This window comes from Ursus maritimus, unplaced genomic scaffold (genome assembly GCF_017311325.1).
Source record: "Ursus maritimus isolate PB19 unplaced genomic scaffold, ASM1731132v1 scaffold_10, whole genome shotgun sequence".
In the NCBI taxonomy this organism is placed as follows: Eukaryota; Metazoa; Chordata; class Mammalia; order Carnivora; family Ursidae; genus Ursus; species Ursus maritimus.
Genome location: NW_024423344.1, coordinates 66,422,089 through 66,439,687, shown reverse-complemented (window position 1 = coordinate 66,439,687; position 17,599 = coordinate 66,422,089). Strand labels below are relative to the sequence as shown.

Below are 17,599 nucleotides of genomic sequence, written 5' to 3'. Positions count from 1 at the left end.
CAAATATGAGAAATGGTGCTTTGAACATCTTGGAAATGCATATCAAAACCACAATGAGATATCACCTCACACCTATTAGAATGGTAATTATCAAAATGGCAAGAAATAAGGAGTGTTAGCAAGGATGTGGAGAAAAGGAATCCTTGTGTATTGTAGGTGTGAATGCAAACTGGTACAGCCGCCATGCAAAACAGTATGGAGGTTCCTCAGAAAGTTAAAAGTAGAAGTACATCTGATCTAGCAATTCTACCTCTGGGTATTTATTCAAAGAAAACAAAATCTTTATCTCTAAGAGATATCTGCACCCTCATGTGCACCGAAGCATTACTTAGAGTAGCCAAGACATGGAGACCACCTAAGTGCCCACTAATGGATGAACGGAAAAAAAACACGTGGTCTGTGTGTCTGTCTGTTTGTATACACATGTATCCACAGACACACAAACAGAATATTATTCAGCCATAAAAAAGAAGGAAGTCCTGCCATTTGAGACAACATGGATGGACCCTGAGGGCATTATGCTAAGTGAAATAAGTCAGAGAAAGACAAATATTGTATAATCTCACTTACATGTAGAATCTTAAAACAAAAGAAAACAAAAACCTGAACTCACAGATACAGAGAACAGATTAGTGGTTGGCAGGATGTATGTGTGTGTATGTGCACATGTGGGTGCGTGTGCGTATTTGCGCGTGTGTGAGAGAGAGAGAGAAATCGGTGAAGGTAGTCAAAAAGTACAGACTTCTGGTTATAAGATAAATAAGTCCTGGAGGTTTAATGTACAGCATGGTGACTATAGTTACAATTCTGGAGTGTATATGCGAAACCTGGTAAGAGAAAATTGTAAAAATTGTCATCACACAAAAAAAACAAAAAAACTGCAACGATGTATGGTGATGGATGTTAACTAACCCTATTGTGGTGATCATTATGCAATATATATATACATATCAAATTATCATGTTTTATGAGGAGTAACACTTCTAAATGTTTTAAATAAAAGTTTACAATGTTTCTCTTGCATAATTCCAAGTGAAAAAAACCTTAAAACTAAATACGTTCTATGTCAATTATATCTCAATAAAAATAGGTTTTTTTAAAAAAATTATAAATCATTATATTTTCCCTTAAAATATCAATTTTGGTATATTTTCAAACCTTAAACATATTAGAGAAAGTAAAAAACAGAACAAGCAAAAACAACAATCTAATTCTGACAGTGAATATATTTGAGCAATTTGAGTAAAAAGAATGTATATTTTACAAGTGTACTTAATTTACACACTGTCATCTATTTTAAATAGCTTATTCAGATGAGTTTCCAGCAATGTGCAATATCTTCAACATTAAGTAATAAAATGCAAAAGATTCCAAGACTCCCAATGTTGCTTTGTTACTGGACTTACCAAACTGTGATTTCAATACAATAAGCTGCTGATATTTGATTCAGATATCCAATAATTTTATTTGGACTCACAGGCCTAAAAATTTTTTATTTCACAGTTGTGACCTTTAATTTAAACTGAAATGTATTAAAAATCAGGCTAATGTAGGTGTTTTATTAGGGTTTTCCTACAAGAATAAAAGGTGAAATAGTTGAAACACTGGGCCCAATAGTTCCAAAGAGGTCTCAACCTTTTGGAAGTAGAAAGTTAAAATCTACTGAAAGAGTAATCAGTATATACCATGTTAAAATCTCCGCAACTAGAGATATGCTATTTTTAGATATCTTGATAAACTTTCACCAACATTTTTACATTTTACTTACATACTTTATGGAACTGTGGATGTCTAAAATCCTAGCATGACCATTACTGGTATTATTCTACTGAAGGGCACAGTTTGATCTGGTAAAGCATAAAGGTATCTTTACGAAACTTAACTTTTCTCTGTCAGGCTGAGAATAATTTTTAATATCATGAACCACAACTGTGAAAGTAACAAATAAAAAGGCAAATATATGGTGTATTTCCACACACTTAAAATTTCATGATGCATTTCCTACAGAAATAATATTTCTACATTTATACTTTCATAATTATTCTGTCACCACCAGTTTTATCTCGTATTAGAGTCTACTCATATCCAAACTCAGATATTTTTCCAAAAAACTGTAGCGTACTTACAATTCTTTTTATTCCATAAACCAGAAAAATACAAGTACATAAGAAAATAGTAGGTAAGAACAGAGAGAGAGAAACAGATAATAAGGAAAAGTAAAAACAGAAGCAAAAAAACAAAAACAAAAACAAAAACAAAACAACCCTAGAGTGGAATCACACATCCTTCCCCAGGGGCTTAGGTTTGAAGACAATGGCTAAGAAAAAAAACTGTATAAAAAAAATTATCCTAGATAAGAAAAAAAAAATCTCATGAATTAAGTATGGTATACATGCTTTTATGTAAAATTCATTGCTTAGAAATATATATAAATGTATCATCTATACATTTTAGTGTGCCATATAGAATTTCCTGGAAGAGGACACAGAGAAAACACTCACATGTATTACTAACTGGAAAACTTCAACAAATAAAAGGACTCCAACTTCGCTGGGTCTTCCTGTTAGCTGAGTCATCTAGAGATATTTTATCAGTTCCTCCTCCTCCTCCTTAGTGTTTACCTATTCATTACTCGACTTTTTCCTAAAGTAGCCCTAGAAAGTCAACATCATCCACTTGCCTGGGGACCTGAGTATTTCTCATTGGGTGGTCAGTGAGGTCACCTTCAAATCAATCATCCATTTGTTCCTGCTGGAGGACTTATATCAATAGGCAGGGACAGGTGATATCTTTTGTCTGTGTCCAGAATGGTTGGCTATTTAAATTACTTTTGCCCCCCTCCCTTTAAAAAAAAAATTCTAGTAATGATCCCTCTGATTATAGATTTCATTGACACAATTCTCACCAAATCTTAACTAGAAAAGATTTGCGGGTCACAGGCGGCTCATTCGTTAAGGCTCATATTAAACTCTACCTCTTCCCTCATGGCGCCCACTAGACAGAAGTACCAACACATGTCAGAGCTGAAGGGAGATCATCTGCTCTATCTGCAAAGGGAATTTAAACAATTCCGATCTTGGGACGGCAAAGAGAAAAGTACAATATTGTAATATTCTAATTTTATAACGCAGCAAATACAAGTTTCCACCTCAGGAAGACAACACTTGGGGCTTTAAAAAGTGATTCATGGCTTCTAGGCTCTCCGTACCTTGGAGGCTCAGCTTCCAATGACAATTTTGGTTACTGGAGGTATCAAACTGAGGGAGTGTTTGTGGAGGAAGGAGTGGTGGGAGAGTCTAGAAATTTCACTTACTTGGGACAAACATTTGATGTATTCCCTGGTTTCGGATCCACAGCACCAATCTGTCGTGGGTCAAGATCTATGTGTAGCAATTGGCCACCTGCCTCTATTTAGAGAAGGTTTTTGTGGCTACTTATTGTGAGGAGAAAAAGTGCAAATGATCAGTTTGGTCACTTAAAAGTGATCACTTACATGATATAGAAATATTAGTAATAAAAGTTAAAAAAAAAAAGTAATTTCACTTTGGATAGTGCAAATCGGCTGTCTCTTCACGTTCTTTTTCCCAATCTTAAAAATGCCCCACGCCTTCTAGCCTATAGGAATGTGTGAAGCCTCCTCTATATAGCTTACAACTCTCAAGTTCTATCCTTGGCCATATTCATTTACAATTTCTATTTCTGGCCATATCCATTCATTTCTCTCTATATTCTACCCAGGAGATCTCATCTACTCTCCACATTGAACTACGGGGATGATCCTAAGTTCTTATATTCATAGGTAAAGTGATCTTTCAGGCTTTACTCAAATATTCTAATTACTTTTAGGTGCCTCTCTGTGGATGATTACCATCTCCAAAGCAGAAATAATGTCCCCCAGCTATTCCTCCATAATCCCGTTCACTCATGTCCAAAGCGTCCAAGGTTACTTTTGACGCTTCCCCTTCCCTCTCCAACTAAGTTTAATTCACTCTTTACAATATTATTCACTCCCCTTCTTTCCTTTCTGTTCCTACAGACACTATGCTAATTCAGAATCTTTCTATGTACAAACTAGACAGACGATCACAATATCGCAGGATTATTGCCCCTGACTCTGATCTATTGCTACTAAATCTTCTATCAGATCACCTCCATGTGACCATTTCTATAGCAATTTTGATCACGGTCCTTTACTACAAGATCGAGTCCAAAGTGTTTAAACTTCTGTAACTCAGCTTTACATTTTTTAGCCTTACCTCCCCCCTTTCACTCTTCATATGAATTCCTAGTTTAGCCAATCTGGTCTATTTAACAGCCAACAAACACACTCTATGAGTTTCCCATGCCACTTCCTCCATCTGGAAGGCTTTGTGCTCCGGATGCTTTAAGATTCTTATTAAACTTCACCCCTTCCCTTGTCACCCCAACTAGGTACAAGTACTGTGACAGAATGTTAGAGCTGAAGGGAGACCATCTACTCCATGTGCAAAACAGACTCTGAAGAATCATCTCCCCCACCTATAAAGTTAAAATGTTTGGGGAAACTGAGGCCAAAGGACAATAAAAATAGTTTTCTTTCCAAACACTAGGTTTTCTTTCAACACTTTTTTCTTGAGCGTTTCCTCTGTGCCAGGAGCTATGCTAGCCACACAGGACTAGAGTTTTAATGAGAAAGACCGACTGCACGTCTATCATCACACAAAGAGTTCAACGTCGGTGAGTGCCACAAGAAGAGGGACTACAGGGTGCCACTGATGTCTGAAGTATGAATGGTTCAGGGAAGAGGTGAGGCACGGCATTAATCTGGTGTGGGAAGACAGGAAGGAGTTGACTCAGTCTGGGAAGAGGAAGAAGGCTTCCCTGAGGAGGAAATCTTTTAAGTAGAGATGAAAGCGAGTAGGAATTAACTGCAAAAGGTAAATGATTGCTACATGTACAAGGAAAGCCCAGACAGATACTTTCAAGGAACTGAAAGCAGGTGCTGGAATCTAAGGGACGAGGAAGATTGCAAAAGGTGAGACTGGAAAGGTAGAGACAGGCAGGAGCATGCGCCTTGGAAGGTCACGTAGAAGATTTCTGGACTTTATTCTAAGACAACAGGCCTTGGACGGCATGTTCCAAGATACTTGAAGTCAGGACCATGGCTTACTCTGGGAGGAATGGGAGAAGCAATTATGAAATCAGAAAAAAATTCTAGTTTTATTTCCATTGAAACATATTCTGTATCCCTATCACACTTTCTTGAGCGTGTGTTTTCGTCTGAAGTCAAGTTGGAAAAGGAAAGCATATGAATTTATAAATACTGCCATTTTTAGTTGGTCCACTTGGCTTGGACAGGAGAGAGTGTACGTCCATGAATGCCTCTGCACCTGTAAACACTGGAGGGAGTATGGGCTTGTTCTAGATTTTTCTAAAAGCACAACCTTCCATACAAGAACAATTCAATAAAAAGATCCATTTCACTGCGTGGCCATGAATTGGCTATACTTGAAGTTAAAGCTTCAGTCTCCTCCCCTTTTCCATAAGGCCCTTAATAAGGGAAAATATTTTGAGAATCTACAAGCAAAATTTTTCCAAGGGTTGTTTTAACCCCAGTTGCTTTTTATCCTCATCTTGGCTATATCAGGTAATGAATTTCAGAAGGCAGTCACAAATTTATTTCCTCTAAAATTACATTTATATCAAGGATCAAATTTAAAGAAGGTAGGGTGACAAGGTTATTAATAAAAGAACAGCTGGAATTTTGGAGCAATTTCTGTGTTCAAAGTATTGTGTTGGACACCTTAAAATAAATTATCTCATTTAACCCCAATAAAGAATTTGAAAGGTGCATCTCTTTCACAGATAAGGAAACAGGCTTGTTTCCCTACAATTTATACATCTTAGATGTATACTGTCCAATATGGTAGCCTGTAGTCACGTGTCTTCTGAGCACTTGAAATATGGCTAGTCTGAATTAAGATGTGCTGTGAGTGTAAATCACATAACAGATTCCGAAAATTTAGAATAAAAAGTAAGATATCTCAATTTTTGAATATTGGTTACATGTTAAAATGGCAATATTTTATATAGTGTATTAAAAAATACACTATTAACTTTATCTGCTATAATTTAAAAAAAAAAAAAGCTCCTAGAAATTTTTAAATTGCATTTGTGGCTCACATTATACTTGTATTGAACAATACCTCCCTAGACCAAAAGCTGGGTATTGAATTTGCCAGTAAATAACAAGTTCAAAGGCAGCCTGGTATAGGAGAAGAGTACATGGATCATAACAGATCTTGGTTTAAATCCTTCTATCAGTGACTAGTCTTGGGTAAAACACCAAACCTCTCCGCACTTCACTTTGGTCACTGGCATTATGGTGATATTAAATATCCCCCAAACTGCTGTAATATGTAAAGCAGCTAGTGGGAAGAGGGGAAGGAGTAATTACTGAATACTTCCTATAGCAGCTGGTTAATTTAAAAACTGATAACCAAAAAGAGTAGAAAATTCACTTATTTGAAAAATCATGTTTTATTCTCAGTAAGTGGGAGGAGTGAAATCACCTGCACATTTAACGCCTACTTCAGCCTCACATAGGCATCATCTATTACCTTGTAATATACACAATATACACAGATCCTTTCTTTCTATTTAAGTTACTTATAACATGTTATGGGCTGCGAGGCCAGATGATAAAAGTGAGGGTGAGATATAAAATGTCAGGACACAGACGGGCCCAAGGGGTCCTTATGGCTACAATGGATGAATTCCAGTGAAAAAAGTTTATGAACTTGACTTCAGCAGATCCATGGTTTTTTTTACATCAAGAACTGAGACTAGTGAATAAAATGACACCTGGGCAAGTAGAATTTTACTCTTATTTTTCTCTCTAGGTTGTGATGCAAACAAATAAATTGTTCCAGCATACCAAGTTTAGACTAGCCCACTATCAGTAACCTCCACTAAATCACGAGAAACTACAAAATCATATTCTGTCCCCTAGGCTTTTGTCAAGAAGTTTGCCCTTTTATCAATGTTTAAACTATATGTATATATTTAAATGTAAAGTTTGGGCAGCTGGGGCATTCACTTTATTATCTGATGAATGTATATGGCTTAAGATTGACATGTGACAATGTATTAGACTGCCCTGTTTTTTTTTTTTTTTTTTTTTTGTAGTCTGGGGGGTGGTGTACTAATTAAGGATTTGAGTCACTTCAATGTAGCCCCTTAAGTATACATTTATTAAATTTAGCATCAAAACTGCCCATTTGTTATCTACAGCAATTAACTTTAAGAAAATGAGACTGGAGAAGTAAAAAGCTATCAGATTTACAGATCTTAGAACAGCAACAGAGACCATGAAAATATTCACTTTATTCTAGTTTGAAATTTAACAAGAAATAATATACAAAATATTAGTTTAGCTATTAAAATGCATGTGCAATGAGTTTAAGGGGTGTGGGGACAGGGCCTATCCTTTGATCTCATGTTGCATTAAAAATCCACCCCTTGTAATGAATTTTTGAGTACCTACTGAGTACACATGATTCGATATTTGCTCTTTCAAAATGAGTGACTCTGACTTTCAACGTGATTGTGTCTACAGTACACTTACAACTATCTTTCAGTAAATGTCTTCAAATTTAGGGCTAAAGCTAGAATTAGGCAAGAAAAAAATTACACTAAATCAAAATTATTAGCAATTATTAGCTAATAATAAGAATCACACAGAATACTATGTAACTAGTAACTAGAAAAATTTGCTAAAACTTGGACCTAAGATATTATTATATTTCTGATCCTTGAAATTATAGGAAAATATATAGTTAATTGAAGAGGAAACAAGTATTTTAGACCACTTAAGCAACCAGCCCTATTTTCAAAATGCACACTGTAAAAAAAATAAATAAATAAAGAGTTCGTATCAGGAAAGAGCTGGTTTGCATTAACTTTAAATTAGCTAATACTTGAGTTACACCTTTGAAGAAACTTCTGTTTTGTTTCCAGGAACGCTTTTTTCCCTTTTTTTCCTTTACTTCTTTCCTTCCTTCTTTCTTTCTTTCTTTTTTTTTTTTTTGAGGGGGTAAGGCAGTTGGATTAAAAAAAAAGTTAAGCCGCATTCTTTAATGTAAATGGCATATCTGTGCTCCTATATGCTAATAACTCAATCTCACTGAACTGTTATGATGTCTTCAAATAATTTAATAATGTCTTTAAAGTTTCGTCTTAATTGCACCGTTCATTTTTGTAAAACGCCTTGGCACCTCTCAATCTTTTAAGAGAGGAGAAAGGTCTCTTTCCTCTGGACCTGACATTTTTACCATATACGTGTGAGCAATTTTTGCTGTCAAATATTGCCAAGGTAGATTTTTTGTTGTTCAATCTGAAAATGTCTCCACTATGCTTGCCCAGCTCCCCTCCTCCCAACACAAACCTACCCAACCCTTTCACCCACTGCAAGTTTTAAACTTTGTTTCCTTTGGGGTTCTGCACAAGTGCTACTAATAATATCCAAGAGACAAAGAGCTGTGCTGTGGGTTCACGGGATGCCAAATTTGAGTTGTGAAACAAAGCACTCAAATTTGAGATTCAAGATGATGATGGTGGTGATGCTGGCAAAAAAAAAAAAAATTATTATAGAGCATGAGACCCCAGAGCCATCTCCCTAGACAGCTCCCCCTGCCCACGGCCACCCAGAGCACCGGGGAGTTCTGGCCCCGGGACGTCGGCTGCCGGCAGCACCGCGAAGCCCCCTGCCCGCCCCCCGGCCCTCTCACCGCTTCACTCGGATGATCTGGTCCCGCATGGGCTTAATGTCCTGGAAGCTCTGCTGGTTGACGAGGCTGTAGACGAGGATGAAGCCCTGGCCGTTCTTGATGTACAGGTCCCGCATGGACGCGAACTGCTCGGTGCCCGCCGTGTCCAGGATCTCCAGCACCGACGGCGACGAGTCCACCTCGATCTCTTTGCGGTAGAAGTCCTCGATGGTGGGGTCGTATTTCTCGATGAAGGTGCCGGTCACGAACTGCACGGTCAGGGCGGATTTGCCGACCCCGCCCGAGCCCAGCACCACCACTTTGTACTCGCGCATCGTCCCTCCGCGGCCGCCGCCGCCGCCGCCGCCCGCGACATAGACCTACGCCCGCCGCGCTGCGCCCCCGGACCCTGCGCCGGCGGCCGGCCCCGCCGCCTCCCGCGGCCGCCCCCACCTCACGGCCGCCGCGGCCCCCCGGGCGCCGGCGGAGGGAGCAGCAGCCCTAGGCATGGGCCGAGCCGGGCGGCAATGCGGCCCGCGGGCGCCGGCAGGCACTGAGCACGAGCAGCGAGCGGGAGCCGCCGGAGCCACCGGAGCCGCCCGAGCCGTGGGCCCGCAGTGCCGCCCGCCCGCCCCGCCCCTCGCGCTTCCACGCCCAGCTCCCCGCCCGCTGCCGCCGCCGCCGCCGCCGCTTCCTCGGCTGCCGGAGCGCGCGCCCGAGCAGGAGCCGCAGCGCTCGCGGGGGCGGGGCCCGGCAGCACGAGGCGGGGCTCCACGGCGCAGCCCCGCCCCTGCTCCCTGTCGCCTAGGCGACCGGCCGCGCGCGCTCCCGGGAGACTGCGCGGTGCGGAAGCCTGGGCTCGGGCTTAGATAAACAACCTCCTCTGCCACCCAACAGCACCCTGCCCCGCACGCCCCGTCGAACCCCAGGGTCTGCGTACTGAGCATGCGCAGTTCGTTTGCCTGAGCCAAGAACCTAGTCAACTCGAGAATCCCACGCTGGGCATTTGGGGGAAGCAAGATGTTAGCGGGGCCAGGGCAATCTGCTGGCTTTAACGTGAGGCGGAGAGTGAAAAGAAGAAACGGACAAGGTCCAAAAGGAGGTCTTGGTGAGGGATTTTGTTTGACACCACCCAGTGTCTCAGTACTCCTGAGAGCTTTGCTTTTTATCTTGCATAAACATAACAAGAAGCTTTTTTTGAGGGGACGAACATAAACACAACGAACTGAAGCTTTGTTTTAAGCGTCAGAACACTGAGGAAGAGGTTACAGAACCCCTTCTGCCCACAGCCCAAGGAGGCGAAGGCGAGCCCGCGAAAGCCAGGCCCACGGCTGGTGACGTCGCTAGGGGTCCCGCCCACCGCCCCAGCCCGCACCCCAGCCCCGCCCTGCTCCAGCTCCGGACTGGTGTCGAGCTCTTCCCACGCCCTCTCAGCTATGGGCACTTGGAAAACGGGGAAAACGGAGCTCCAAGCCGCAACAGAAAGCCCAGGGACACCTCATAGCAACAGCTAGCCGGGGCACCTAGTAGGAAGCTGGGATTCATTCCAACCAACCAGATCACGTTTCTGTACCCCGTGGTACCATTCTCGGCCAATAGAGAGCCACTTCATGCCACGTGACACCCAACCGTCAGCCAATGGAGGAAACTCTAGACGCAGGATCAACCAACTCACCTCCCTTTGCCTGGACAGGCTGGGCGTTTGCTTCTGCGCACTCTCTGCCAACCAATCGTAGGTAAGCTGACAAATGACGGAGGTTCGATGTGAACCAACCAGGACTCGCTATTCCCTTGCCACCTAGGGCCGGCGGTATGGAGACAGGGCCGGTGGTGGGGTCCGGGAGGGGTCGGAGAATGAGGGGCCGGTCGCTGTGCCCTATGCTGGCAAGAAGCAAGGTGTTTTGCAGGCGAGAGGGATGAATTCTGCGTTTAACGTCGTCTCCTTGGCATGCCGCCTAAATGATGGGCATGGAAATAGTGCTGAGGGATGTGGGCTGAATCGTGGGATGAATCGAGAGAACAGGGACTTTTGTCCTTAGGGTGAGAAATTTTCCGGTACTTAAGGAGACATACTGCAGCAGTTGGCACGGGTTTTCCGTGCGTGCCTCCTGAAACATTTTTTTTTTTTAACTACTTAGCTTTTAAACTTACCGTTCCGTCTCTGTAGCATTATATGTCAGTTACAGTCTCTCATACCCGCAACGTCAAATTTAGGAGAAGTTGTATTTCCAAGTATTCCTGGATTATATTTTGTAATAACTGGTTATTGGATTTACCTTACTTAAAGCTATGTCCTTCTCAGACAAGTCTGCACCCATCTGTTACTAAATCACATTTCTTGGGAATAATAAATTTCTGCAGTTCTGATGTTTGATCATGGCATACCTCTTCGCCCTTTCTCTTCCCCACAAGGTCATCATGTAGGAGGATTTTGGTCTGAGTTCCTCGAAAAACCAGGTGTTCCTTTACCATCTTTTCTGTCAATTATCAAACTACTACAAAGGCGTACTTAGATTCAGCAGTGTTCTATTGCTCTGTTAGTCCATTATATTAGAATGGAGAACTTACATTTTTGCATTATCTTGCTATGGTATAGCACATACCAAGTTTTTGCTTTAAGTGAGGGCAAGTGTCATGTCAAAATGTGTAATAAATATAACTCAGTCTTCATTTCTTGATTAAATATTGTCAAAGTATGAGAGGTAATATCTGAGCCTCTGGAATCAGCAGTGAAGGCAGATTGCAAAAAAAATGCGAATCGGAAGAATGTTTTAAGATCGTAGAAACCATAGAGGATCTGATATCTCATTCTAAACTAGTAATGTGGAAAAGTGAATTAAAATTAAAGGAGCTCACGTGGATGCGTTGTATCTGAGTTTTTTTGGCAGGGATATTTCAAGAAGATGTAGATGGAAGCAGTGTTCACCTAGCTTTTTATAAGTCTTATATTTTATGTGAAATTTGTGTGCTGATTTGAGGTTACTTTAGCTTTGTAACAGTCACACTTCTTTTTAGAAGAAAGACAGATTGTCCTTTTAAGATCCAAATTGTGCATCATGGTGATAAAATTCCTAGGCTTTTTGAGAAGCATCAAACTTTCTCTCTTTGTGTAGATCATTACAATCTGTGTAGTATGGTGCATTACAGTGGAGCTGAAAAATCATTTATTTTGCAAGCAAATAAAGGTCCAGTGGCTTTTTTTTTTTTTAATTTGCACTGGGATTGTGAATCCAGAATGTAACCTTAAGCAACTTTTCACTTCCTGGGTCCCCAGAAGTTGAGAAGCTCTGGACTACAGTGCATCTGATAGAAGTTGTCACCAAAAAAAAAAAAAAAAGTGAGTGGGCTCCCTAGTCACTCCACTTAACATAATAAAGAGTAGGAGAGCTTTTTGACATTTTTCAGGCTGTTTTCTCTGACCTTTCATTACTGCTGACTTTTCTTGATAAGGAGAAGTATACAGACTGCAGCCCTTAGGGTAGTTTCACCTCATTTATATTTCTCATCTTGATATTTGATATGCATTCTCGATGAATTCATATTCATTTGATATTCATTCTCAATGTTACCATAAGGGTAGAATTTTAACCACTAATAAGCAAAAGAAACATGATAAGTAGGGCATATTTTCTTTCCTATTCTGTCTTATATGATGGTACTTACCTAATTTGAGGCTGTATGTGAAATACTGGTTGAAGGATTAGCTGCCATAAGAAAGGATATCAGAATGTGTAGAGAATTTTGAAGATTTGGTTGGGAGATGGGTGTCTGTCTCCTGATTTCTTAATCATGTTCATTTTTATGCCAGCATGAACGTATCCATTCATTTGTGGGAAAGACAAAATAAAAAAGAGATAAAATGAAATTGAATTTTCTCCAAGAGCTGTAAATCTGTATGATAGTGAAAACACTGTGCACTGACACTTTAGGGCCTCTTTAGCTTCAGAAAGGCATTACTGGAAGAAAAAAAAAAAAGAAAAGAAAAACTTCATTTCTCCTCTCCCCACTAAATCTGAGAGTTATCTCACCTATGCCCAGATACCCTCAACTGTCACACTTGTGTTACTATGGAAACCCAGCTCCTTTCTTTGCTTCTCTGAAAGATGTTGGAAAAGGTGGGTTGAAGTGGGAAATACACTGTGTTCAGGGACTTTCTGACTAGAGCAAGAGGCAAGTCTGCAAAGAATTTAAACAAGTTAGAAGAGGATGTTTGTAATATTAGCAGGGCTTCTTATCTATAAAACCCTGATTCCTATTGCTTCCTATTAAGGCCTACGTAAGTGTGAGTAACCATAAAGGGGAAGGGCAAGTCAAGTACATTTTGAGCAGAAGACATTTTCTTGGCCTCTGAGGCTCCTGATAGAGTTGAGAAATGGAAGTATATGTAAACAGTGGAAAGGAAGGGGCAAAATAAGCTTGTTTCTTTTTTGAAAATGCAGTATGTCTCAGCACTTTTGAAAAGAAAAAGAATTCAGGAATGAAGTGAGTATGTAAACAAGTCAATGAAAGAAAACTTCTGGTTGAAAAAGTAAATGTTACTGAAGGAAAAGGCTTAATGATTAAGATAGAGGAAATAGAAAAAAGCCTGAAGAATCTTAAAAGCTTGAATGTTCAGAGGAAAATAGAGCTCCAGTGTGGTTTGTTTAACGTGGCAGAAGAGTAAACACAGTGTTGCTTGCATCCCCAGCAGTTTCCCTTTCTTTTGGGTGAAAAATATGGGATGAATCAGGATTGATCATTAATGGCAGTCCTCTCCTCTCTGCCCAGTTAGTCCAGCAGTAGGCATATGACTCCATTCTCATCATTGGAATGGGAAGAAGTCACTGGGACTGGGGGATTCCGAGGATTCTGACTAGAATGAGTAGATATCCCCATTTTTTTGGTGTCACTCCCCTTGCTTCCTGCTTTGCACATTGAAATAAGAGAATGTGGCCACCATCTTTGGGCCGTGATGCCTTATGGTGAGGTTGCAAACCAGCAAGCTTCGGGTGGCTAAGAAGGATGAGAAGAATCCAGGTCCTGGAAAACGATATTGAACTGTCATGCCGATACTGGAAATGCCTACCTTTGGACTTACTGGTTAAGTAAACAGCTAGCCTCCTTTGGTTTAAGTCTGTGTTAGTTTAAGACGGTGAGGTTTTCTGCGTCTTGGAGTCAAATACATCCCAACTGCTATAGAGAGTGTGAGAGATTTGAGACAAAATGGTATTTTAAAAAAATCCGTGAGTATTTGTGATATTCTGATGCATATCCTACTGATATCCTGAATGGCATTTCAAAGACATTATGATATTAATTGAACACTTACTATGAATGTTATTCTAGGCTCTGGGGATACAAAAACAGACAATTAGACTGAAGAGCTTGTAGTTAAAGACATTATAAATGGAAGAGACCAACGTTAAACAACTGATTGCACATTTACATTATGTAATAACAGCTTATAATTCATGCTAACCAGAAAAAATTAGAGATGGTAAGGATGTAATAATAGCATAAATAATAAAATATTGCAAAATATATAACTACATAACTGAATAAAATTATAAAAACAAGCACTTTCAAGGACATGATAATATTATATATAGTTTATACATGAATTCTGGGAGCTTCAAAGAAACAGAAAAAACTGAAGTGGGTTTAATAAAGGAAAGCTGTCTGAAGGAAATTAATATGGTGTCAGGTTTTGATGGAAGTAGCCAAATAATAGACTCGATGGGTCAGAAGGGAGCACTCTAGGTGCAAGGAATTGAGAGAGCAAAGGGAGACAGCAGGAATGAAGTAGGAGTGGAATGTAGAAAATACAGAATCACTTGATTCTTTAATTCTCTATAGCAATGCCATTCTAGGGACAGCTATCAGGGGTAAAAATCAGAGGCTAGAAGTCTCAAGGCAAGGTTACCAAAGGTATAGAAATAATCTGGGGGGAAAATAATACAGAAGAAAAAGTAGAAAGATTACAAGGGTACATTTGAAGAAGTTAAGGTATTATTAAAAATGATGAATAATTTATAATGTGGGCATCATGAAAAAATTGTCATGAGAAGTAATTATGGACTTGAGGGCATCAAGAAGGTGGAATTCTTTCTACTTCACAAACAGAAGTAGAAAGAAAAATGAGGGTAGCAAAAAATGAAGACAGACAGCAAAACCGTTTTTGCTTATGGTTATTTTTTCATGGTAGCTGTTACTGGCATGCATTATGCGAAAATGAATGGAATTTGATTGAAAAGAAAAATTTCAATAGACCAGCATTATATAAAGATAGTCTTTTAGGTAAATAATGTAATTTAGAATGTTTTTCCTAGAATGCCTTTTTGTACCTTGCCATAGAAAAGTCTTTTCAATTACGGAGCTATAAGGAATAATAAGTTACAGATTAGTGATGCATTTTGGGAATTTAGAAAAACCCCATAGATGTGCCAAATGTGTTAGTAGCAACGGTAATAAATACTTGTAACAAAAATCAGAAGTTTGTCATATTTTATGTGGTTTCTGGTCAAATATGGTTGTAGTATTTTTCTACTGCTATTTTCCATACAAATATAAGAATATCTCTTAAAAATTAGGCTATGGTAGGCATATGAACATACCTTAATATTATTTATAAGAATGTAATGAATATTTATTGTGCTTTGCCATTTCCAGAGCCCTTTTTTCTACGTGTCCAAGAAGCTTGTAGTTTTTTAATAAAAAATGTAAAAATGATTAGGAACCACCATACAAATATATGACATGAAGATGCTGAACTAACATTATTGCTGCTCCTTTCTCCAAGGTCATGGAAGCAATGTAGAGGGTACAACACTGTCAAATGAAGAAAATTATGAGAAAACCCTGGTAATGAAAAGATTTGAGGGAACTGTTTGGTAAGTGGACTGGGAGAAGAGGGTGGTGGTGGTTTAGGCCTAGGGCAATAAGCAGCCAGCCACACTGCAGGAAAATAATAAAATAGGAAAAGAATTATTACACATGTGGTCATGCTTCTCAGTCACTGTTGCCTTGGGAAAATCAGTGTCTGCCCCCACACGTGTGGTGACGCAGAGCTCTGGTCCAAGTGGACTCAGGAGGACAAGCAGGGCCACACAGGAGCTTGTAAGGAGCTTGTAAGGAGCCAAGAAACTCCTTAGGTCCTAATAAACTTAGGGCTTTGCCCATCCACACCTCCTACTCTTACTTCCCTGGGCTCATGAATTTCAACCTAAGGACTGTTCTTTCAAGTTGCTTCTCTCCTCTTGGGGGAAGCAGAAGATGAACTCTAGACCTAAAGAGTGATTGGCTGTGATTTTCCTTGACTTGGGATTCTCTGCTCTAGAGCTTATTTCTTCTCATCCCTGAGCAACTTGGTGGGATTCAAAATGGGGTCTAGAAAGATGATTAGCCATTTGGTTTACCTGGGACTGTCATGGTTTTAGTCCAGCATCCCCCAAGTCCTCCTCAGCCCTAGTGGGTCACCCTACGTCCATTCTCATATGCATTTCCAGAAAAAAGAATGAATGCACATGATAAGATATTTTGAGAAGAACAACTATTTCAAAGAAAAAAAAAGTGTATAGATTTCATCAGAAGCATAAACGTTAGAATGGACCAAGCATTTACATTTAACCCCCAATAAATGTGCTAAAAAAGATAAGGGATACTGTTAGACATATGAAAACAAAGAAACACAAAAGGAACCAAATAGACATACTACAAATGGAATATATAGTAGTTGAGAAAAGAAAAAGGAAAGAGAATAAGATGGCAGAAGGGACGCAGTTAAGGAACACATGAGGGAATTGGAAGAACAGATTGAGGTCATCTCACAGAAAGAGGAAGGGAAGTTCAAAGAAATAGAAAAAGGGAAAAAATCAAGAGATATGGAGAAGAGAAGAAGTGGCAGCATAGAGATAAAAGAAATCCCCAAAAGAAAATGATTTCTTATGGACTATGAGAAACAAACTGAGGACTTCAGAGGGGAGGGGGGTGGGGGAATGGGATAGACCGGTGATGGGTAGTAAGGAGGGCATGTATTGCATGGTGCACTGGGTGTTATACACAACTAATGAATCATCGAGCCTTACATCGGAAACCGGGGATGTACTGTATGGTGACTAACATAATATAATAAAAAATCATTTAAAAAAAAAAAAAAAGAAAATGATTTCTTAGAGAAATGATGATGTGAAATTTCCTATGAATGAATGGATGGGTAAACAAGTAAAAGACCTCAGTGAGGAGGGCTCTTAGAGCCTCAAAGGAAAGTGGTCTGGGAAACCTATGCCTACAGACATATTATAGTGAAATTTGGAATATCCAGGACCAAAAGTTTTAAAAGTTTACAGTATGAAAGATTAATATCAGATTAAACATCAGATTTCTTAATAGCAGCATTAGAAGTCAGAAGAACAATGGAGGAAGAGTTTTAAAATATCAAAGGGAGAAGAACTGGAAACAGAAGTTTAATATTCACCCAGAGTGACATTCAGGTATGAGAATGAGATACAAATATTCATAGACATAGAAGGCCTCAGAATCCCAGAATATTGCTACACAGAGACCCACACTGACAACATGGATGGATGGATAATTCCACTCTCATAGTGCATCTTTTTTCTTTCAATTACTGATAGCTCCAGCAGACAAAACCTACAGGGATACTGAAGATTTGAATAGCCCATTAACAAAATTGGACTGGAAGACATGTAGAGAATTCTATAACCCATGATTACAGCATACATATTTTTTTCTGAGCATGTACAGAACATTGGAAAAAAATGATTATATGCTGGATCATAAAGAAAATCTCAATATACTTCAAAGAATAGATATCATTCAGAATCTGAATTCATAATTACACTAGAACTTTAAAA

The 17,599-nt window shown here is 39.7% G+C and overlaps 1 protein-coding gene and 1 long non-coding RNA gene across 3 annotated transcripts in view; one reads left to right on the top strand and one right to left on the bottom strand.

Moving 5' to 3' along the window:
* Positions 1-9,136, bottom strand: part of RAP2A (RAP2A, member of RAS oncogene family) — a 33,575-nt gene extending 24,439 nt beyond the window's left edge. The window contains exon 1 of the mRNA XM_008685010.2: positions 8,769-9,136. Coding sequence (XP_008683232.1) covers positions 8,769-9,082 — 314 coding nt within the window. The 5' untranslated portion in view covers positions 9,083-9,136. The remainder of the gene's footprint in view (positions 1-8,768) is intronic.
* A 990-nt stretch (positions 9,137-10,126) lies between these two features.
* LOC103657588 overlaps positions 10,127-17,599 on the top strand; it is a 30,143-nt gene continuing 22,670 nt past the window's right edge. The window contains exons 1-2 of one of the 2 annotated variants that reach the window (XR_566904.2): positions 10,127-10,483; positions 15,526-15,616. This is a non-coding gene — a long non-coding RNA (uncharacterized LOC103657588). The remainder of the gene's footprint in view (positions 10,484-15,525; positions 15,617-17,599) is intronic. The other variant, XR_566903.2, reaches the window with a different exon arrangement.